This window comes from Miscanthus floridulus, chromosome 6, assembly GCF_019320115.1.
Source record: "Miscanthus floridulus cultivar M001 chromosome 6, ASM1932011v1, whole genome shotgun sequence".
Lineage (NCBI taxonomy): Eukaryota > Viridiplantae > Streptophyta > Magnoliopsida > Poales > Poaceae > Miscanthus > Miscanthus floridulus.
The window spans coordinates 9,847,159-9,871,757 of record NC_089585.1 but is presented as its reverse complement, the minus strand read 5'-3'; the positions used below and the strand labels follow the sequence as shown (position 1 = coordinate 9,871,757).

The 24,599-nt window shown below is 43.0% G+C and overlaps 1 protein-coding gene across 1 annotated transcript; it reads left to right on the top strand.

The window, feature by feature from the left end:
• The first annotated feature begins 605 nt into the window (after window positions 1-605).
• On the top strand, window positions 606-8,997 carry LOC136461626 (DExH-box ATP-dependent RNA helicase DExH10-like). Its single transcript, XM_066460910.1, has 17 exons — window positions 606-798; window positions 904-1,923; window positions 2,178-2,492; window positions 3,692-3,796; window positions 3,911-3,979; window positions 4,630-4,797; window positions 4,877-4,948; window positions 5,029-5,145; window positions 5,368-5,589; window positions 5,679-5,837; window positions 6,292-6,381; window positions 6,475-6,570; window positions 6,648-6,801; window positions 6,882-7,030; window positions 7,190-7,285; window positions 7,501-7,593; window positions 8,459-8,997. Exons 2-17 carry the CDS (start codon window positions 925-927, stop codon window positions 8,567-8,569), a joined length of 3,015 nt encoding a protein of 1,004 aa, XP_066317007.1. The 5' UTR covers window positions 606-798; window positions 904-924; the 3' UTR covers window positions 8,570-8,997.
• The last annotated feature ends 15,602 nt before the right edge of the window (window positions 8,998-24,599 follow it).

The following is a 24,599-nucleotide window of genomic DNA, read 5'->3' as shown; positions in this document are numbered from 1 at the left end:
AACTCTTTTGATTTTAATGTGACTAAAAGAACCTTTAGAAAGTTGAAACTATTGAAGAATCATTAGAGGTCCGTAATATCTTAAGAAAGATTAAATGGTTTGACAATTTTATGCACCGAGAAGAAATCATTAGATGAGATTAATATTGATACCATCATCAATGACTTCGCATCCACAAATGTTAGACACAAAATTAAAGGTAACACTTATAATTTGTTCAATAAGAATGTTTGTATTGAAGTTTACTAGAAACATCATTGTTATTATTATATTAAAGGACTCATTTTTTTAGCTTCGTTTCCAGGCCACCAAATTGACAGAACCGGCTCAAAAAACGACTTTAACTTTAGCACATGAGCCAGATCCAGAGCTATTTTTTTATAAGAAATAATGTTAGACTGGCTGCACTTTGTAACTTCTCGGTTTCTTTAAGTGCAACTTATCTGTTTACATTTTTTTAGCAGACTTCTCTGTTTCAAAAGACAACGCCAAGCAAAAAGGTCACGTGGATCTGCGAGGGCAGCAAATTCACGGGGTTTTTTTTTTCCACCGGCGGAGACTGGGCCGGTATCCCAACTGGCAAGTATTCAAAGGAGCCCTGTTATCCCTGCAGGGCTGCCTCCCCCTGCTTCCATTCGCCATTCCCCCGCCGGCCGCCGCGAACCCCAACCCACCGACGCCCCCCGCCGCGCGCGCTGTCTCCCTCTCTCGTGGAGACGACTGTGCGACAGCCGCTGCCGCCCAACGCCAGGTGCCCACGTCTTCTTCAGGCCCTTCGCCGGCGACGAGCACCGCCAGGTATGCCCACCCCTTCGTCTTCCCTTCCCTGCTGTGCGAAACCAAGCACCCAAACCTTGTATTCGCATCTGACCTACTGACGCGTCGTTGGGTTCTGTACCTTAGGTTTGGGTCGAGCGGGGGCCGATGGGGGAAGAGGCGGAGAGCACCTGCAAGCGCAAGGCGCCGGACTCGAGCGCGGAGGAGCAGCCGAGCCCCGCGCCGGCGCAGTCGCAGGCGGAGGCGGACCCGACGGCCAAGCGCCGGAACCTCTCCCGCTCGTGCGTCCACGAGGTCGCCGTCCCGAAAGGGTACGAGTCGGCCAAGGACGAGGCGGTGCACGGGACGCTCGCCAACCCGGACTTCAACGGGGAGATGGCCAAGCAGTACCCGTTCAACCTCGACCCCTTCCAGAGCACCTCCATCGCGTGCCTGGAGCGGAACGAGTCCGTGCTTGTCTCCGCGCACACTTCGGCGGGGAAGACCGTCGTTGCCGAGTATGCCATCGCCATGGCGTTCAGGGATAAGCAGAGGGTCATCTACACCTCCCCGCTCAAGGCCCTGAGCAACCAGAAGTACAGGGAGCTCAGCCAGGAGTTCACAGATGTTGGGCTGATGACTGGTGACGTCACGCTCCATCCCAACGCCACGTGTCTGGTCATGACGACAGAGATCCTCAGGGCAATGCTCTACAGGGGCTCCGAGGTGATTAAGGAGGTTGCCTGGGTTATATTCGATGAGATACATTACATGAAGGATCGTGAGAGAGGAGTCGTGTGGGAGGAGAGCATCATTTTCTTGCCCCCTGCCATCAAGATGGTCTTCCTTTCCGCTACCATGTCAAATGCGACCGAGTTTGCTGAGTGGATATGCAGCCTGCACAAGCAGCCCTGTCACGTTGTGTATACGGACTTCAGGCCAACACCATTGCAGCACTATGTGTTTCCAATAGGCGGTTCTGGTCTTTACCTTGTAGTAGATGAAAATGGCCAGTTTAGAGAAGATAACTTTGCAAAGCTACAAGACTCGTTTGCTAAGCAAAATAATCAACTGGATGGAAGGAAAGGTGGTGGACCTAAAGCGAGTGGCCGGATTGCTAAAGGTGGAAGCGCCTCTGGGAGTTCTGACATATACAGAATTGTCAAGGTAGGCAGACACTCGCATTCTTCTGTGCATGATATTCTCTGGCTTAGTGTGCTTTCTGAATTTACCAGTTCGTATGTGCATGGAACTTTCTAATGTAAAGTTCGCTGTGTTTAAGGAGCCTTAAAGTTGAAATCTCACTAGTAAATATTTACTGTTCAGTTGATGATATATCATTTGAATTTCAGTGTTGTTATCTTATTTGGACCTGAGACACTCATATCCTTGCTTAATTTTGAGTGCATTTTAACTTTCAGATGATTATGGAGCGCAAGTTTCAACCAGTCATAATTTTCAGCTTTAGTAGAAGAGAATGTGAGCACCATGCCATGTCTATGTCAAAACTTGACTTCAACACTGAGGACGAAAAGGAATGCATTGAGCAGATTTTCCGTAATGCTATTGGTTGTTTAGTCGAGGAAGATAGAAGTTTACCTGCTATAGAGTTGATGTTGCCGCTTCTTAAGCGAGGTATTGCCGTACATCATTCTGGACTTCTTCCAATAATTAAGGAGCTGGTGGAGTTGCTCTTTCAAGAAGGTCTTGTCAAAGCTCTCTTTGCTACTGAGACAGTATGATCTCTATCCTGATTATTTCTCTTCACCTTAAACTTTTTTTTTTATCTCTTACATGTAGTATAAGGCATAGTTGTTAAGGCGTCGCTATACCGACGCCATATCGTCGCCATATCGCCGTGGCGTTTTTCTGGCTCTCGCCACGGCGACGCCACGGCCCCGGCGTGTATGGCGTCCGCCATAGCGCCGTGGCATCCCCGTGGCGCCGATTTGGCATCCTGTGGCGCCTTTGTGCGCTGTGGCGGGCGCAATAGACGGTGAGGGTGAGGGTGAGGCCGTGAGGGTACCTGTATAGGCCGAGTGGCCGATTGGAGCCCTCCGAGACCGAGACCGAGACGCTGCTCGCCGGGCTCTGGCCAAAGGGACGCCGCAGCCAGGCCGCTCGACGGCGGCGCGCTCACCCGCTGGGGAGCGCGCTCGCCGGCGAGGGGGCCGACGACGGCGCCGAGTCGTCTGCTCGCTCACGCTCGCTCTCGCTCGGGCTCCGCGCGACTGAGAGAGAGAAGGGGAGGAGTAGAATGGGAGTTAGGGTTTCAGCTGACGCGGCTGGCCGGGCCTTTTTGTTCGGGCGAGACGGCCGGGCGACCGTCGGATGCGATCCGACGGCGGAGAGCGGCTGGGCCGTTTCGCGGCCCAGGCGGGCGCGCGCGGCCGCGGCACTTTGCCGGCCCAGGCCCACGTTGCGGCCTGGGTGCGGCCGGGCGCCGCGCAAAGGTGTGGGCCGAGCCGAATTGCCGGTTTTGGGCCCAGTAACAGTAAAGAATGAGCCCGGTTTGAGAGATGAGAGAGTTCTCTGTCTTTTGTGCTACATTTACATTGCTATTTTGATTTGCTAATATTGTAGACTATACCTTTTAAGCTACATTTGCATTACCATTTGTCAATATAATTTCCTAATATCCTAGACTATAATGTATGTATTCGCCACGCCGATGTGTGTATGGCGTCGCCACGCCACGCGCCATAGACGCTGTAAAGGTGTGAAGGTGGTGGGTCGCCGCGCCTCGCCACGCCGCCGTAAAAACTATGGTATAAGGGGTATAGTTGAATTTCTTGATTGGATTCTTTCTTTAGTTTTCAAATAGGTAAAGTAAGAGAACTATCGTTGTACACTTTATGCAAATAGTGCATTTTTTTACTCTTAGTTGCATCATTTGATCAGTAACAGTCTTCATTTTGTTATTGTTCTGCTTCAGTTTGCCATGGGTCTTAATATGCCTGCAAAAACCGTTGTTTTCACCTCTGTCAAAAAATGGGATGGTGATACTAACCGCTATATTGGATCTGGAGAATATATACAGGTAAATCTTTTATGTATGAAATGCAAGTCAGGCATAAACTCGTACATGTAAGTTTATAGAGAGGACATATACAAGCCCATTCTTACTTTAATTTTACATGGACTGCACTCTTAGATGAGTGGAAGAGCTGGCCGGCGTGGCAAGGATGAACGTGGTATTTGTGTTATAATGATAGATGAGAAGGTAAAGGTCCATTGTTCTATGTCCGTATTATCTTTGTTTTTCAAGTACAATTCATATATCATGTCAAGGTGTTCATGACGGTATTTAGTGTGTCTTTATTGACTACTTGACTTGTTTTTAACAAACTATTTTAACAAAATTGGGCTTCCTCTTGGGATGAATACAACACAATCTATCCCAGTGCATCCTGATTCTGCAGTTGTCTTTCTGTGTCGAGTTGACAAAATCTGATATGAGAATTGATCATTGATTTCCTTAATATCTAATGTTGTTGCTATTTCTATTGCAGTTAGAAATCCACCTGATGTTTATTAGGTTCCATCTTTTGTTCTTTGTATATCAGTTTCACTGTTTGTTGGTATGCAAACGGATGTTTACTTAATTCAACATGATCTATGATATGCTTTGAGACTGCATCGAACCTTGGCAGTTTAAATACAATTGAGTAGGTGTGCTTAAAGATTCATTTTGTGTTGTTGAAACATCCCCACCTAAAATTTTTGGTTTTGTTCTAAACTTATGCTTGCTTTATGATGAACTTTTTAGCTTTCATGATTTCTTATGCTAACTATTCCAGTTGATCATGTGTTGCGCCTATCTTTTAATCTGTTGCTTTTGTCCATCCGACTTAACATGAGTATGTTCTGCAGATGGAAATGAGTGTTATCAAGGACATGGTGTTAGGCAAACCAGCACCTCTTATCAGTACTTTTCGGCTGAGCTATTACACTATTCTGAACTTAATGAGCCGTGTAGAGGGCCAATTTACCGCTGAGCATGTGATTAGGCATTCATTCCATCAGTTTCAGTATGAGAAGGTTTGTTTGAGTAACTCTTATAGATGCTTCTGCTGTCATACACTAGCCAATGTTAAAAATAACTACCCTCGCTTTTCAGGCATTGCCAGAAATAGTTCAAAAGATTACACGGTTGGAGGATGAAGCTACCTTGCTTGATTCTTCTGGAGAGGTATGCTATCTTAATTGCTGTATTCAATATTATTTGTCATCATCGTCGTTGTTACTAGACTTGCACATTTCCTTGTACAGACTGATCTTGCTGAATATCACAAACTGGGGCTTGATATATCTGAACTAGAGAAGAAAATCATGTCTGAGATGATTAGACCAGAGAGGGCTTTGTTGTATTTGGTTCCTGGAAGGCTGGTAGGTAACTCATTTTTTCACAACTTCTTTCTGTTTGTAGTCAAGGAGGCTGTGTCACTACCATTTTATTTGGATTTGGCTGATTAGAAAGTGTAGAAATACTTCCTCTGCTTCTGCTCACTTATTTATTTCTTTGATGAACTGTTGTTTTGTGATCACTTCTGTTGTAGGCTTTACAAAACTATACATATTCTTCCCACTCAGTATTTTGCATTGTGGCAGGTTAGAGTGAGGGATGGTTCAACAGACTGGGGATGGGGTGTGGTTGTAAATGTAGTGAAGAAACCTCCAGTATCTGGGACTCTCCCCCCTGCATTAAGTGCATCGCGCAGCAATAACTATATAGTTGACACCTTGCTTCACTGCTCCTCTAATTCCAGTCAGAATGGATCACGTTCAAAGCCATGCCCGCCTCGCCCAGGGGAGAAGGGTGAAATGCATGTGGTAAGTTGAAGCTTTATGACAAGGGGTCTTATCATGTTAGACTATCATCATCTGGGGTATTACTCGGATTAATCTTGAGGTATTTGCAGGTGCCTGTACCATTGCCTTTAGTATCTGGTCTAAGCAGTGTTAGAATCAACATTCCTCCTGATCTACGACCACCCGAAGCAAGACAGAATATACTTTTTGCAGTGCAAGAACTAGGAAAGCGCTACCCCCAAGGCCTTCCGAAGCTACATCCAATCAACGTATGATAGTTTTTTTCTTCTTACAGAAATTTACTTGCATTTTTTGTATTTGCGCCTAAAGTGTCATTTTTGTTGTGGCTTAAATTCTGGAAAATTATAACAAACTCAAACACATGGAATCATGGTTAGTTTTACATGAACCCAGCTCTTCTTGTCTTGTTACATACCTGTGAATTGTAATATTGTTCCTTCTCTGATACAATTTTGTTGTGCAATTAACATTTCCAAATATATGGAACATGTATTTTTTTTATCGTGGTCCTGAATGCATTTTCTGCACATAATTTATGTGTAAAGAACAAATCTATTCACGTGATCATTAGCTCCTGATATTGCCTTGCATATTCAGAGACTTCTGATGACTTCTTGCTCTGCCCTCTGCCCCTCTGTTGGCAATTCTATCAGAACAAATGCTTAGCATGCACTCACTTTGATTGTCTAATACTATTAACAGGATATGGGTATTCAAGAACCTGAACTAGTTGACTTGGTACATAAACTTGAGGACCTTGAGCAGAAACAATGCTCTCACAGACTTCATAAGGTATATATTTCTGTCACCTTTGCATCAAGAAGTATCTGGAATAATGTATTTTCTGTTTTTGACTGACGTATCTTTTGCTGCTCTTTATCTTAGTCTGGTCAAAGTGATCAGGAACTATCTTGGTACCAAAGAAAAGCAGACTTGAATAGTGAAATTCAGCAACTCAAGTCAAAGATGCGGGATTCACAGGTTGGTTTCGTTATTTTACCTTTGGTCCAATTGGACCCGTTCTAACAGCTAAATGAATTTGTAACTTCTTCATTCAGCTACAAAAATTTAGAGACGAACTTAAGAACCGGTCCCGCGTTCTGAAGATGCTTGGTCATATTGATGCTGATGGTGTTCTCCAGTTAAAGGGACGTGCTGCCTGTTTAATAGACACAGGGGATGAACTGCTTATCACTGAACTTATGTTTAATGGTATCCGTTCTATATGATTTTGTGTGTCCAATTATTCTCTGACTGTAGTTGCATTGCTTTAATATTTTCCATCTGTCTAGGTACATTTAATGATCTTGACCATCATCAAGTTGCTTCCCTTGCTAGCTGTTTTGTACCTTGTGATAAATCAAGTGAGCAGATACGCCTAAGAAATGAACTTTCTAGGCCGATGATGCAACTTCAGGAGGCTGCAAGAAAAATAGCTGAGGTGCATACTTGTCTCAAACTTTGATATGTCCCTGAACTTGATTGAGATGTAAATTTCCCATTCCTGTTTCCAATGCACTGAGATCAAAGAGCATGTTTTCTTTGCCTCCTGTATATTTTTTTATCTTCATGTACTTGATTTGATCTCTCATTGTTTTAGGTACAAAAAGAATGCAAACTGGAAGTAAATGTGGAGGAATACGTTGAATCAACCTGCAGACCCTACCTTATGGATGTCATGTACTGCTGGTCAAGGGTTAGTGAGATTGAGGCCCTGTACAACTCTTGATTTTAGTTTTTTTTAAGACCCTTTTGGAAATTCTGTTGACCTTAGAAACATCTTAATATCCAGTTCGATTTTTGGTTCTTATTTTGTTTAATTTCTGATAAGATGCAATTTTAGACTATTGGAAAGGCTACTGTGATTTCATTAATTTTATCTTAATTGTATGTATTATTATCTTCATACAGGGAGCCACCTTTGCAGAGGTGATGGAAATGACCGACATTTTTGAAGGAAGTGTCATAAGGCTTGCTCGAAGGCTGGATGAATTTCTGAATCAGGTAGACTGTCATCTTTATCTCCTTCCAACATAAGTACCTTCCATCATGTGTTTATTGCTTTCCACACTTTCAGTGTCACTTGGTTGTATGGATGCATTCCTTTGATTACAGACTTACCGTATTAGGCTTGATGCACGTGCCAATTAGAATGTGGTAAGGCTGCTTGGGAAATGTCCACTATAAGATGTCACTATGTCAGAGAATTTTACTGTCAATGTGACATGCTTTAATATGTCATACAAGTTTGAGCCATAGTTCTGATATAGTGTTGAAGTTATTAATTTGCACAAGAAAAGTTTAAATCAATTGTAGATGTGTTACTGCTCAATTTTGTGCATCGTTTGCACCTTGGTTGGCAGGATAATCAATGATAATCTTAGGGGGGATTTAGGGGGTTGGTGAGTTTGGAACATTAGAAGATACCCCGCGCGTTGCCGCAGGGATTGCAAAGAATTTGAAATGAAATTAAGTGAAGATGATGTGGATAGCATGCATTAAGATGTTGAAAGTTAGTGGGATGACATCGCTATCTGTGGAGATGACGTGGATAGTTAGTGGGGGATGATATAGATGACTTGCATGTGGGATAGACTTGTAGTGGGGATTAGCTTTATAGGAGATATAGATAGATAGATATAGATATAGATGTGCCCTTGTGTACCAGCTACAGTACATGTGATTGGGTGCCGGCTACATTTTGTGCCTGTGCTATTCGGATAATGATAGGTGGATGCGCACCATGCCTATCAATGATGCTTGCTCGTTATTTGTGACTACTCTCATAGTGAACGTCCTTTTGTTCCATGTTTCACAAGCTTTTGTTCCATGTTTGAGCCTTCTATTCTAACTCTCAACTTGTTCTCAGTTGAGAGCTGCTGCTGAAGCCGTAGGGGAGGTTAACCTTGAGAAGAAGTTCGAGAAGGCAAGTGAGAGTTTGCGTCGGGGTATCATGTTTTCCAACTCATTGTATCTGTAATTAGCACTTTAGCAACAATAGTACCATATGTTAGCCGACAAATGCTAGTGCGAATTTTGACACGAGGCAAAAATATGCCTTGTCCGTAGGAGAGGACTGCCAGATAGCCTCCACAACCTTGTAGTTACTAGGCTAAATTAATTTGGTATCATGTATACATCAGATCAAGGTAGGAGACATGCTGTCTTAAAGCAATCGAAGTGACGCAAAAGGTCTGTAGGTTTGAAGGTTCAGTATGCTCTGAAGTTTTTGAATGATTGTTAATGTAGAAAATTGCCAATGTATATTTTCTCAAACAAGCTATAATGCTGTATGCTTGTATCAAAGAAACGGTGCCCTAGCCAGTTGCGGATTGACAGAGGTGGGCTGTACATTCACGGTTAGCCATGTGGTTAATGAATAAAAACGTTGTGCTTGTATCAAAGAAACGGTGCCCTAGCCAGTTGCGGAGTGACAGTGGTGGGCTGTACATTCACGGCTAGCCATGTGGTTAACGAATAAACGTTGTGAACATTTCACCGACACGAGCATACATAAGCGTTGCAATATGCGCTGAAAGCGTTGCAAGATGAGCTGAATGCAAATCGTGAAAGGTAATGGAAGAACAATGGATTGAAGCAAAGCAGCAGTTCCACAATTTCCAAACCTGCTTCAGCTTCAAACAATGAAAAGAGAACTGTGGCAACAAATATAGTAAATCTCTTCGTCACAAGATTGCAATAAATTCAAATGACAAAAACGTCTGATGCTACAGCCCATTCGGGGAAAGCTGAAAAGGCAGCTCCTCTTTGGATTCAGATAATGTGTATCCTTTTCCTACAATGATACAGCAGTGGTGGATAATGTGTATCCCTTTCTTCACACTATCTTTTGCCATCACGTTCCTTTTATCCCCAATCTGAAGAAATATTGCCATATGGATACTTTGACAGGCTATAGGCGTCTGAGGATCACTTTCAGTTTCACTAGTTGCCATTCCGGTTACCAGCTGAAAGAAAGCATCTCCTGGAATTCAATCACCTGCTGCTGTTACTGTAGTGGCAACGGACTCATCTTCTCGACTGTCAGCAGAAGAGCCACAAGCATGTTTTGTTTTGATGCATGGAAATTAGAATACTTGTTCAGGAACTTTGCACAACAATTAATGTGGAAATGAGCCTTACGCCACAGGAATGAGCAAACTTTTAGAAAGAGGGGTTAAAAATCACCAAAGCTAGCAGTCTGGCACATTGGAAATCCAGACCAAAACAGGTACGAGTTGTACGTAATATTTTAAATTGAATACCCGGTGGTTGAAGATAAATTAGGCACTGGAGGTGATTTTGTCAAGAACTTTAGTAATAATGATATCCTTGGTCATTGGTCTCCATTGATAGTATACCGCCAGATCAGATACTCAAATGGCGATAGGATCCTTACCACCAACTGAGGGCAAATGAAGTAGTGGCGGGGTAGAGACTCACCATCATCAAGTATAAGGTCCTATCGTCATGTCAGACGGCGCGGCGGTCTCTTAACGCCGTTTCAAATGACGGTTTCCGGATAACACTGTGACAAGTGGCTGTTGGGCCTGAAAGCCCAACTGCTAGTGAGGCAAGGCCCCCACCCAGTAGAGCCCATTCGCCGGCAACCGGCTATAAGAATGTGGGTCGACAAACCCTAACAGGCTCCATCGTGCACTTCACCTCCAGCCGCCGTCTCTGGTCTCTACTGCGCTTCCTCGTCGTTTGAATTCTTCCTCCATCTGTTTTCCTCTGCTAGTATCTGGGCTGGGAGTTGCCTTCTATTTCAGGTCCGGTTATCCGGAGAAGATCTGTGGGATCTGTTTTGTTTTGATTTGAAAATTGCCTGTGTTTCTCGGTGTGGAGCAGACGAAAGATGTCATTCTGGACTCCTTTAAAAAAAATATTCTCACGCAGTCTGAAAGTCTGAATGAAATCAGAGAGATCGGGCTCTATATCATGAGTCAACAGCAGGCGCCGTTCAGTGGCGTCCTGACTGCCGCATGGAGCCCAGAGTGACGCCTAGCCAGGAGAAGATTGTTTGGAGATCCATCTTCTTTTAGTTCCAAGCCACAATACCTGGCCACATCTCGAGAACAAACTCACCCCAAACACCTTTATCTTGCCGCCGTCTCGTATCTGTTTTTTGTTCCATTTTGGTGCTGCGCCGGCATAATTGAGAAGAACGGGTGCCCTCCTGTGCTCTGCTCTCCACTCCATGGAGGTTGCCCTTTGCAAAGTGCCCAGAGAGACGCCTATACACGATTGGATGGGGCGTCGGTTATGTTTCTGCCCCGTTCAAATTTCACGGTCCGGTTTATCACCTTCATTTTTCAGCAAAAGAGAGTATCTTCTCAATTTTTGTTAATATACATCACTAATAATGTCATTAGCATCTTTGAACTTCAATCAGTTTCAGAGTTGCTATCACATTCACAAAAGTTCTGAAGTTCATTCAGTTGTGCAAGGAACATTACCAGGCAGAAAAACTTGAATCCTTCTGAGCATTAACCGAAGATATTTGTCTCTGCTCATATTGTACAAGCTGGTTAAAATTAGTGATTCAAATGTAATTTTGAAACATGAATATGATTATTCCAAACTGTATGACAATCTTTTCTAAAGAAAAATGCATGGAATACATACAAAAGTTCAGTCACAAACTTTGTTCGTGGATAAGCATCTGGCAATACAAAGACAAAACTGAATAACTTACACATACAAGCATTAAAAATTACTATGGAAATACCATTTGTAGAAGGTAGAAACCATTGTTGACAACCAAAAGTGGCCAAAGTGTATAATGGATCCCGCCATCATGTTTCTATCTTCAGAAAACATATCTAGATCATCCCATTTGGGGTCTGGACGAAGAAACAGTGTTTCGGGGGTGCTGGCCCTGCTGGAATAGGCCAGGCCGGTTCCCAAACCGGCCAGGGCAAGTTCCTCAAATGCATGATTTGATTGCACCATTGCGTTTCTCTCGTCGAGCTGATCGAAAAACATATATGGTTCGCCTCATTTGGAGTCCGGATGAATTAATTACAATTTTTGGAAGATTTTATGCACCGGACTGCAGCAGAACCGGCCAGGCCGGTTTGCCTGCAGCTGTGGCTGCCCAGGCCCGTGAAAACCGACCTAGCTAGTTTGAGGACCGGCTAGGCCGGTTTGCCTATACGTGTCCGACCCAAACTCTATTTTGGTCTGGATTTGGACATATTTTCGCATAGGAAATTTAAAGATTACGATCTAGAGTTGTTTTCTATTGGGATAAGACCACCCCCTCTATATATATGAGAGGATCATGGCCGATTGAAGGATCCAACACTCAATCGTCAAAATCAATCTACAAACACCCTTTTACCGTCTTTTACAACCCTTATACTGTTCATTCCTTGATCCGACGACCAAAGATGGCGCCCTAGGCTTGCCGACCGACCTAGGGCAACCCGGCGACGTCTTTGCCCCCACGGGGTCCCTCTCGGGCAAGAGCTTCGATGGTTTATTTGCTAGTTTGCTTGAAAACTAGTCCGTTCTTCGTTACGCAAGCACGTTGGTTATCCTTTGGTGGTTTGCTTGTAAACCTCTCCGTTCTTCACCACGAAAAGAGTGACAAACTCGTTGTGTTCTTCAGTCCATAGCGGCCCAGACGTCCAACGCCCTGCTGGTGTGTGATTCGGATCCTATTCGGCGTCAACACACTTTTTAACGACTCCACAGGGGAACAATTTGCTTTGGCTCTACTTTGTAGCCGATCTTCTTTCCCTAGCCCTACTCCTCACTGGCTTATCTTCTTGTGCTCGCCATTACCGTTACATCTGGCCCAAAAGGCCGATCGCATCTGGTTTTGACCCCTTGTGTTCTCGTTTGCTATTTTGCAACGTGATGCGCTTGCTATTAGAAAATTTAGCAAGGCGGTCAAGATCTAAATCATGGAGTACCGAGGTGTTGCATCACAAAACTACTACAATTACCCCGAGGTACAGCTTGCAAATGCATCTTATGACCCCAATAATTATTTTGCAAGTTCTATGAGCTCCCATGTTGATGTTGCTAGTCATAATGATACTAGATATGTTGCATCGGTTGATACTTTTGTTAATTCTCCTAATCATACACATCATAGTTATGGGTATTATGGTCAAGAGCCGATGCATGTTGTAAATTCTTCGTGTTTTGATGCTACTAGCAACATACAACATGTAAATCATTATTCATTGGCTATAAGTTCATAATATGTGGTTTCACCACAATACATGACGATGAATGAGAGAATTGGCTATAACAATGCTAATTATTTAGCTAATTGCTCTCAAAATCTAGCACCATATGCCAATGCTCCTATTCATAATTCAGCTTCATATGTTACTCTCAACTCGAACCGAATTAATGATAATTCAACAAGATGTGCTATTGGTAATACTCATGATTCGACTTCATATGTTGCTCCTAGCTCTAGCCGAATCAATGAAAAAGGTGGGTAAATATTCATACTCATGATTCAACTTCACATGTTGCTAGTAACTCAAGTCAAATCAATATATATTCCAAATGCATGATATGATTGCACCATTGGGTTCCTCTTGTCGAGCTGATCAAAAAACATATATGGTTCGCCTCATTTGGAGTCTGGATGAATTAATTACAATTTTTGGAAGATTTTCTGCACCGGAGTGCAGCTGAACCAGCCAGGCCGGTTTGCCTGCAGCTGTGGCTGCCCAGGCCCCATGAAAACCGGCCTAGCCAGTTTGGGGACCGGCTAGGCCGGTTTGCCTGTATGTGTCTGACCCAAACTCTATTTTGGTCGGGATTTGGATGTATTTTCACATAGGAAATTTAGAGATTACGATCTGAAGTTGTTTTCTATTGGGATAAGACCACCCTTTCTATATATATGAGAGGATCATGGCCGATTGAAGGATCCAACACTCAATCGTCAAAATTAATCTACAAACACCCTTTTACTCTCTTTTTTAACCCCTATGATGTTCATCCCTTGATCTGACAACCAAGGATGGTGCCCTAAGCTTGCCGGTCGACCTAGGGCAACACGGCAACGTCCTTGCCCCAATAGGATCCGTCCCGGACGAGAGCTTCGATGGTTTCTTTGTTAGTTTGCCTAAAAACTAGCTGGTTCTTCCTCACACAAGCATGTTGGTTATCCTTTTAATGGTTTGCTTGTAAACCTCTCTGTTCTTCACCACGAAAGAGTGACAAACTCGCTGCATTCTTCAGTCCATAGCGGCCCAGACGTCCAACGCCCTGCTGGTGTGTGATCTATATCATATTCGCTATCAACAACCATATACTCAATTTGTCTATTTTGAGCTGTCCAAGAAGTTAAATGTGCTTAATTTTGACTAAATATATATATATAAGAAAATATTAATATTTATGGTAGTGTATCGTTATATAGATCGGTGAATATAATGTCATAATAAATTGTTTATAAAGAATAAATGCTGCTAATACTCTCAACACATACAACAACAACAAAGCCTGTTAGTTCTAAATAAGTTAGGGTAAGCTAAAGTTGAAACCCACCAAGAGCTCCTAGTCACGGTTCAAGCACTTCAATAGCTGTTTTCCAAGCACTTCTATTTAAACATAGATCTCTAGGTATATCCCAAGCTTTCAATCTTTTTATTGCCTCCCTCATGTCAATTTCGATCTCCCTCTACCTCTCCTCACATTATTAACTTGGCTTAAGACTCCACAATGCACTGGTGCCTTTGGATGTCTCCTTTGGACATGGCCAAACCACCTCAACTGATGTTGGACAATCTTTTCTTCAATTGGTTCTACCCCTAGGCGGTCACATATATCATCATTCCTAACTCATTCCATTCTTTTGTGACCACAAATCCATCGCAACATACGCATTTCTGCAACACTCAATTATTGAACATGTCGAATCTTTGTAGGCCAACATTCTGCTCCATACAACATAGCCGGTCTAATCGTCGTTCTATAAAACTTGCCTTTTAATTTGGACTCGGAGACGATGGAAGGCCTAGATAATAATATATGTACGCAGCCCAATGAATGGAAGTTTATTTTTGTCTGATAACTAATCTTCTCAACATTCTGCTAAAAAACCTTCTCTACATTATCTAAGCCAAGCTCAAACAAATGATCAGGCCACGTCATCTTCTAATATCTAGATGTTGGATTAGAACAAATGATCAGGCCACGTCATATTCTAATCTCTAGACTTTGGATTAGATTTCAACAGTAGATATTCAATGGCCCAACTAACTAACTAACTAACCAACCAACCAGTGAGAGCCCTTTAGAAAAATACCAGCATTGTGTTAGAGGAACAATCAGGGGTGGATCCAACATGAGGTGCTATGGGGGCTCAAGCCCCCTACCTGCGGGAGCCCCATGGAACAATAACACTTTAGATGGCGCGGCGCGTTTGCTGCACAGAAGACGGTCACACCGGTGATCTGTGCATGGCTAGAGGTCTATATTAATTGAAATGGTTGAAATGGAGCATAAATAATTGCTTACCGTATCTCCGAACTTAATCATCTGAAAGACACATTGGTTTCTAGAAAGACTTTTGCTTATTAGCATGCACTAGCCATCAGAAACTCACTAATAACCTTAGTGTAATCCTCACTTTTGATGCCGAGCACTTCACGCCAAAGGCCACACCCCGGAAGATAAGCCACCTCTGCACTCGACAAGCGAAGGCTACTGCGATGAAAACGGTGGGGGTACCTTCGTTCTACCCCCACCTTATATAGTCGCCCAAATGACAGACCAACTTCCGCCATGTCACGGTCAAACTCCCGCCCGGTCTTTTGAACACTGCAGCGCGTCAAACCTTACCCTCGAAGGGGAGCTTGGGGAGCGAAGGTTTGCGTCCAAAGGTTCACTAACCATATCTAATGGTATCTCGTAAAGCTCATGAACGCAGACTCGAAGGTCCAAGAGCAAGCGAAGGACCAACCAGGGAACCGATGCCGAAGGTTTGGGTAGACCTTCATCGAAGGTCAATGGATTGGAGCCCTTGCAGCAAGGTCCTAAGGGCCCTAGAACAAGTTTCAAAAGGAAACAACGGAACAAGCTTTCATCTACGAAATCGGGGGCCTCCAATAGGAAAATCGAAGATGGTGAAGGCGCCTGGGTTGGGCTAGACTGCCTGACGGGCCAGGGCTTAGGCTGAACAAGGGCCCATTAGGGAAGGTGGTTGCATATGTAAAAGTTGCTAGAGCCCCTGACATGTTGTACACTATAAATAGAAGAATATGCTAGAATGGTCCAACTGGCAATGATAAAAGTATACGTAAAAATGTGTGTAACCGTAGTCTATATATAAGGGGGCTCGAACCTCAATGAAAAGAAGTAAAAGTTGGCACACGATCCAAGAAATTAGTGTTTCGGTATTTGTCCTCTGACTGAGCGAAGGCTCGTGGTTGTAGGCTTGAACCTTTGCACGCTGTCAGTAAATGTACTCATGCTGTCGGTATACAGCTATCTCAAAATTGTGGAAACTCCAATCCCTCTAGAATGCCGGACATTTCCAGGGTGGGTAATCCAGGGCATGGCATTTTAGTTATCATCTTAGTTCGGGGGCTGCTACCGTCCAAGCGTCGGACATTAACCACGCGTCGGCCGAGGCTGTGGCAGCGGGGCGCGCGCACCAGCAATAAGTTTCCCGCGCACCAGCTGAGGCTGAGTAGATTGCTGACATCAGCATGCACAATGCTTTTTTGAAGTAAAAAGAAGTCGTAATTGCTAAACCAAGCATCCAAATTAAATTTCGATTGCACCATCTTATTCCTCGCAATGAATCCTTCAAAACAAGATCCCACATGAATATATTTAGATAAAATTTTATTCATGAACATTTATCTCATGAGGATAGAATATTTTCTTTTATTGAGGAGAGACAATGTTCTAGGTTCAGAGAACAATGTTCCGTCTTTGTAAAAAAAATATTCTCAGTTTAAAAGAACGGTATTCTAGTTTTAGATTCATGAAATTGGTATTGTAATATACATAAAATTAATTAAATAAATAAATACATAGCACAAATAAATAATAATAAAATATAGAGCAAACCATAGGAAAAAGAAATAAAAACACATAATAGAGAAAAAATTAAAAGAACATCATGCATCATAAAAATATACTATAGAACACCACATGTATACTAAGTGAACATCACTAACTACACCATAGAACTTCACAAAATATATTATAGAACATCGCATATATATTACATGAACATTACTAAATACATCATAGAACATCACATGTATACTAAGTGAATATCACAAAAAACATCATGGAACATTACATGTATACTAAATGAACATCACATGTATACTACATGAAGAACACAAAAATATCATAGAGCATCAAATGTATACTACGTGAACATGATAAAACACAACATAGAACATTAAATATATACGACATGAAAATCACACACACACATATACACATAGAAAATAAAAAATAAAATAATTAAAATAATTAATTAAAGTAAAACAACAAAGAAGGAAAATACACATAGAAATATGATTAACAAATTATATATATAAAACAAATAAAATAAATGAATAACTTAAATAAGGATGGAAAATTTAAAAAGAAAGAAAAATAAAATAACAACGAAAAAACATAGAAAACTTAAAAAAAAGAAAAAGGGAGAATAAATAGAAGCAAGGAAAAACAAAAAAAATAAAACAAAAAGAAAAGAAAAGGCAAAAGGCAAAAAATAAGAAAAGGAAAGGAAATAATAAGAATGAAAAACATAGAAAACTAAAAAGAAAAGAAAAAGGAAAAATAAATAGAAGCAAGGAAATAAAACAATAAAAAATTAAAGAAAAAGAAAGGGAAGGAAAAATAAACAATAAAATAATAAGGAAACATTACGTACCTGCGGCATCCCGCGCACTGTTCCGCACACCACCTCCGGTGTACTTTTCCCGCGCTCCATTTGGTGCACTGCTCCGTTCCAGCTGTTTGGACCGGATGATTTTCGTTTTAGTTCTTAATAGAGGGTTTCCATGCGTGGGTTTTGCTCTCCCTTCTTTCAAAGTAGGTCTGGTGTAAAACAATTACCGCTGCATCCATGGAGCTTTTGCGCGGTCCGGTAAAGCCCGCGAATTCTCTCGCAGTGTCGCTTGTCGTTCTCCTCAGCATGATAAACGCAGCACATCGTGGTAATCGTATACCACGTACAGGAACATTATTCATTTTGCTGTATCCAAGATGCGATGCTACCCTGTACACAAAAGGAAGATTCTTCGGCCTTTGCTGCGGCCCAGTTTAGTTCCCAAAAATTTTGTAAAATTTTTCATATTCCCCGTCACATCGAATCTTTAGACGCATGTATGAAATATTAAATATAAATAAAAAATAAAACTAATTACACAGTTTAGACGAAATCCACGAGACGAATCTTTTAAGCTTAATTAGATTATAATTGGATACTATTTACCAAATAACAACGAAAATACTACAATGCTTATTTTATCAAAAATTTTGGAACTACACTGGCCCTGCATCCATGGATGCATCGCCGCAATCAAGAGGTACGTTTGTCTCTCTTTTTTTTTCTTTTTTTGAGGGGAAGAGGTACGTTTGTCTCAACATGAAATACAGTCGCCGGGTGGGCCTGTGAGCCCTCAAAAGATGGTGGAAGGTAAGGGCCTGATATGTGGGCCAATGGGAAGGGGAAAACAGCCCATTCCGTCGCATCCATATGAAGCCCACTCAAATGTTCAAATGCTCAATTGCTTGTCCTCCACTTTGGATCGACGATCCACTAAAAAAAAAACACTTTGGATCGACGACGTCTTCCACCCTCCATGGAAAAACCCTAGAGCTTGACGCGCACGGCGCACCTTCTACGCACCAAATGCTCGAACACCTTCCCACCAAACCTGCCCGCTAGCATTCCCAATATAGATCCCTAATTTGTGCGCGCGCCTGCGTCACAAAGAGAGAGAAAAGGAGGGCTTTTTGTTAGCCACTTCTAAAATTTAGTCAGCTAAATCTAGTTCTATTTAATCATTTTTATACAAACATTATGACTAAATAGGACTACCTGTTCGATCCATTTGCCATTGCAAAAGTTTAGCTGCTAAACTTTAGTCCAGCAGAGAATGTTTGAATCATGACAAAAGTTTAGTTCTCTATCCTACAATGACTGATTTGTCCTCATTTAATTAAGCCATAAGAGAGAGGGAGGGCGCAGGTGGGTGGGTGGGGGTTATCTAGTGTTCAGTGCGCCCATCAAGACATTTTAGCCTAGTTTTGCAACACTTGAGTAGCAAATGGGCAAAATTTTAGTCCACCCCATTTGCTCACTTTTAATTCACCTGCTTAGATCCCCATGTCAAAAATAGGCTAAAAGTGCAGGACTAAAGTTTTGCCATGAAATCGAAACACCCCCTAAATGGGCTTTAGCCAACTACTCCATCCGGTCCATTTTATCTGGCGCAAGTTAGAATGACACGATCTCCTATATTACACTTTGATCATTCATTTGCTTTATATTATATTATTTATGCTTATAAACTTATAATCATTTGATAGTATAATTTCATACAAATCTAATCATATAAAGTTTGTATTATAATAGCTAAAATTTATTAGCCTAATTATTGATCAAAGTTTTTAAAATTTGAATCTTCATACGCGTGTACGCCAGATAAAATGGATCGGAGGGAGTAATCACTAAATTGTGGCTAGAAGGAACTAAAGGGGACTAAACCTCACATTTTAGTCATAGTATTTGCCACTTTGGAGTCAAACAGTCTGACTAAAATGAACTAAAATGTCTCTTTTGGTGTTTGGTTTGGGCTACTAAAGTTTAGCGGACTAATTTTAGTCGCATTTAGTCACTTTTTACCAAACACTATGACTAAATGGGACTAAAGCTCAGGCTGCCTTACTTTTTAGTCACTTTAGATCCAAACACCCCGTCTAAAAAGGGACTAAAAGACCTCTTATAAACTCTTTTAGTCCAACAAACTAAACAGAGGTGGCTAAAGCTTAGCAGCTGATTTAGCTTACTAAATTTTAGCAGCATCAATTCAAACGGGGCCTTAGTCACTTAAATTAAATATACAGTGACTAAAGTTTAGTGGCTCCGGTTGCAGCCGCCGCACGCGCACCCGAGGCACGGAGGCGTCGGGGCGCACCGCCGTGCTCGAGCAACTCCGCGCCATCCGCAAAGGTGAAATCCGCGCCTCCGACGCCATCCAGGTGAAGGTTGATGCACCGATCTACGACACCGTCCCGGAGGAGTACAATGCTCTCGCAGGGGCGGAGCTAGGCTGCTTTGTTTGGGTCAGCTGACACCTATGTTTTTTTGTGGCAAAATCAATGAGAAATCACTGTTATATAGTGTTTATAACATGGAGAATCTCATACTTCAATGTTCAAGACCCCGATGAAGTTTTCTGTTGGCTTCGCCTTTGCGCTCTCGTCGCTCGCCGCTGCAAGGAAGCCGGCGAGTTCATCATCGACAACGACGGGCTCGGTTACGTCGAGGACGGCCACCGCACACGCACGCGCACGCTGAAAGCTCTAGTTTGGTTTTGGTTAATTGATGAAACCCTAAGTGCTAACCTAGTTTATCAAAGTGACTATGAGATAGGTAGCACTACTCCAAGTGATGAAGCAATGGCAAAGATCATGACGATGGTGATGGCATGGTGATGATCAATGCTTGAACTTGGAAAAGAAAAAAGAGAAAAACAAAAGGCTCATGGCAAAGGTATAAATAGTAGGAGCCATTTTGTTTCGGTGATCAAGACACTTAGCGAGTGTGATCACATTTAGGTTAGATAGCCATACTATTAAGAGGGGTGAAACTCGTATTGAAATACGGTTATCAAAGTGCCACTAGATGCTCTAACTCATTGCATATGCATTTAGGATCTAGTGGAGTGATAGCACCCTTGAAAATGCTTTGTAAAAATATGCTAACACATGTGCACAAGGTGATATACTTGGTGGTTGGCACATTTGAGCAAGGGTTAGGAACTTCACCGGCGGAGTGTCCGCCCGTAGAGTGCGGACAGTCCGACGGTGCCACCGACGCCCTAGATAGAAACGATGGAGGTCACTATAACTGACCGGACGCTGGTCCCGGTTGGACCGGCGCATCTAGTCAGTGGCAGCAGAGGGCATGCATTTTGGTCTCATGACCGAACGCTGGAGGCAGGGTCCATTCCTATTGTCGGGCAGTGCACAGAGGCTAGGGTCTCTGACCGGACGCTGTCAGAGTCCGGTCGTGCATGACTGGACGCGTCCGGTGGGCAAAATGCGTTTCTAGAACCTTACTGGAAACGATCGGACGCTGGTGGCTCAGCGTTCGATCAGTTATAGCGTAGTGTCCGGTCAACTCTAGTGGCCATTGAGATCGGGACACGTGGCTGTCATTGGGTGATCGGACGCTGAGGTCTAGCATCCGGTCAATATGACCAGAGCGTCCGGTCAGCCCGTGTTGTGCCCAGTGAAGGGGTACAATGACTCTATTTTGTGGGGGCTTCTATTTAAGCCCCATGGCTAGCTCAAGCTTACTCTCTTGGCCATTTGCATTGATATAGCAACCTTGTGAGCTTAGGCAAAGCCCTCTCACTCATCTCCATCATTGTTTCATCATCATTGTGAGATTGGGAGAGAATCCAAGTGCATTGTTTGAGTGATTACATCTAGTGGCACTTGGCATTCGTGTTTCGCTATAGGATTTACTTGTTACTCTTGGTGGTTGCTGCCATCTAGACGGCTTGGAGCAGTGAGGATCATTGAGCGGAGTTTGGTGATTGTCTCTGGCTCCGATCATGGTGATTGTGAGGGGTCTTGTGCCTTCCCCGGCGGAGAGCCAAAAGGTAACTCTAGTGGATTGCTTGTGTCATAGAGTTACCTCACTTGTGGGTAGGTTCTTGCGGTGTCCAATTGTGTGGACGAGGTTCGTGCAACACCTCTTAGCCGCCGAACCACCAAGTGTTGGTCGACACAACGGGGACTAGCGTGCCGACAAGCACGTGAACCTCGGGAGAAAAATTAGTTGTCTCTTGCCCTTTGGTATTCTCCTGGTGATTGATTTAGTATTCATCTTATAATTGGTTCACTCCTCTACACGACGGTATAATCACCTACTCACTCATTTATATTCTTGCAAACTAGTTGTAGCAAGCTCTTTAGTGTAATTAGAATTGAGAGCTTGTTTTGTTATTTTAAGTTCATCTTGTGGAGCTCTTTAGAGTAGCAAGATTGAGAGCTCTTAGTGAGTAGTAACATCGCAAGTTATGTGCCTAGTAATCATTGCAACTAGAATTGTTGGATAGGTGGCTTGCAACCCTTGTAGAGCTAGAGCAAGTTTGCATTTCGCTATTTGTCATACTAATCAAATTGCTCTGGTTGATTTGTAGATTTTTAAATAGGCTATTCACCCCCCCCCTCTAGCCATATTAGGACCTTTCACACGCGCACCTGGGGCGTGGAGGCATCGAGGCACACCGCCGTGCTCCACCAACTCCGTGCCGTCCGCATAGGTGAATTCTGCGACGCCATCCAAGTGAAGGTTGACGGCCCGATCACGACACCGTCCTGGAAGAGGAGTACAACGCGCTCTTTGCTCGCCGCCGCAAGGATGCCGGCGAGTTGATTATCGACGACGGGCTCGGTTACGTCGAGGACTGCCGCCGCACGCGCACCCAGGGCACGGAGGCGTCATGGCGCACCGCCGTGCTCCAGCAACTCCGCGCTGTCTACAGCGGTGAAATCCGCGCCTCCGACGCCATCCAGCAGATCTCCTCATAAAGAGTGTTCGACTGGCATTAAATTGATACTGTAGCAGCTAGAAAACACTATTTATGCTAGAATTTGGTGAGAGAAAAACACTGCTTTGGCTGAAAAAAAAGGCCAGCCAGCCAGCCGAAGCTAGCCAGCTGAACACGCTCATAGAGGATTTCAGAAGCCTGGCAGCGACTGCGCCAAGAGCTTGGCGCTGGCCGTCGACAGCATCGTGGACGACGTCATCGCCGAGTTCGCTCCCAACGAGGACGACCATGAGGAGAGGCGGCGGCGGGTTGGTAGGGTAATTGTAGATGCAGAAATGGCTAGATCGAACAATGGAAATGATGTGGCAGTGGAATTGAAGAATGATGCTGAGATGGAAACCAATTTGGAAGAAATTTCTGGTACTAGTGGAAGTTAGCATAGCGCGGGCTGGACCACGGGAAGTCGGGAATTCACTGCTTCTTTCATTGCAAGGTACGAGTCCGTCTCATGCTCGGTGGCACAGACAAGACGGCATTTCGGCCCCCTTCCGATGGTACAGTTCTAGAGGAATTCGGATGGTTTGGAGCAATTCTGGAGGAATTTATAAGAGAAAAACACTATTTCGGATGAAAAAAGAAGCAGATCAAGCCGGGTTCATGGGCACACGAACTGGGTCGAATTTGTGAGAGATTTTGATGCACCGACAGTCTGACACGTACTGTTCGTGAACCGACAGTCCAATTTTGGAGCAAATCTATAATTCTAGGTCGAATCAAGTCACACGTTAATTCAATTCAAGCCGATAGACCTGTTCGTGAACCTTCTAGGCACATGCCAACCTGAAGGTCTTGTGTCCAAAAATCACCCACCTCCTTATTGCTTGGCTCTCGCACTCACTCCCTTGCTCATTCTCACGCGATCTAACCAGGACATGATGGTTGGATGCTAGCCATGGTGGAACCAGAACTTTTAACTAAGAGGGGCCGGACAATACAAAGACATCTTATAAACCTAAAAATTATGTACAATAAATGTATGTCTCGATAGCTTATCAACGTTTTTACATATATATTTAGTACTCATAACGAAAAATACAATAATTATCCTCGAAAAAGGGTGAAATAGTAACTTTTTTACTATGCAATTGAATTTTTTTATAGGTATTTAAAAAATTCACTATGCGGAGGGGGGGGGGCACATGTAACACCTCTAGTGTTACGAGCTTACTTAGCACCTAGGTTAAGGTCTTAGGAAAATTAGCAAAATAAGTTCTCGAGTTGAAAAATTTAAAATCACACATGAAATGATAAACAAACCCTGTGAGACCTACCTTTATGGTTGAGGGAAATCAAATAAAATCTAAGTTAATTTACTCAGTGCTTAAGAATACTATGGAAATCCTAACAAAAAGAATAAAATGAGTAGTTAATTATTTGGTACGAAAAACAATTTCTGTAAACAAAATAAAATATGACTTGTGTATAGTGCTTATGTGAACATGGTGAGCAAGTGCTGCAGTGGAAAAATGTAACTTTAATTCTTGAAAACATATGTTGTTAATTATTGTTCTAGACAGCTCAAAGATCAAATATGAAATTAAGATAAGCCTTTTTATTAAGTCAGCAAATACTTGAACTATTGTTTAAAGTACCATTTTTGGCAAATTATATCGAGCAAAATAATTAAAGAGTGCTTAAATAATTTGTTCCTATGGGTTGGTACGGAGTATGAACTATTGCATGAAATACTTGTTCATTGAAGTTAATAAGGTTTAGACATTTTAAAAATTGTGGCAAAAGTGTTAATGGTCGTTTATGAACCCTTGCCTTTTTCTGTCTAAAAAGGATTGTAGACAATGCTATTTTAGCAATTAAATTCTAACTAAAATGTTTAAACACTAGCTTCATGTTTTTGTATTGTTGGTTGCCTCTAAGTGGGTACTTGGGCATGGTATAGTTTGTACTAGGGTTGGGTGCCACGTTGCCCTCTTAAAAATTTCTCAAACTTCGTTGGAACGCGCTAGATCATGTCGTGGGCGCTCCGTTCATGAACCAGCGCTCAGCGTGACGAACCCCCGTTGGCACCTCTCTATCTCCCTTGATGCTCACGCTTCGGCCTTGCTCATTGTTCAGATGAGAAGCCTTTAGGGTCTACTAGAGTCTTGAGCTCGGGTTTTAATCTCAACTGGGCTCTAAGCTGTTGGCTTTGACGCTTTAAAATTCATGCATAGCCCGTTCGGACTGGAGTACACGGTCACCGTGTTTCGG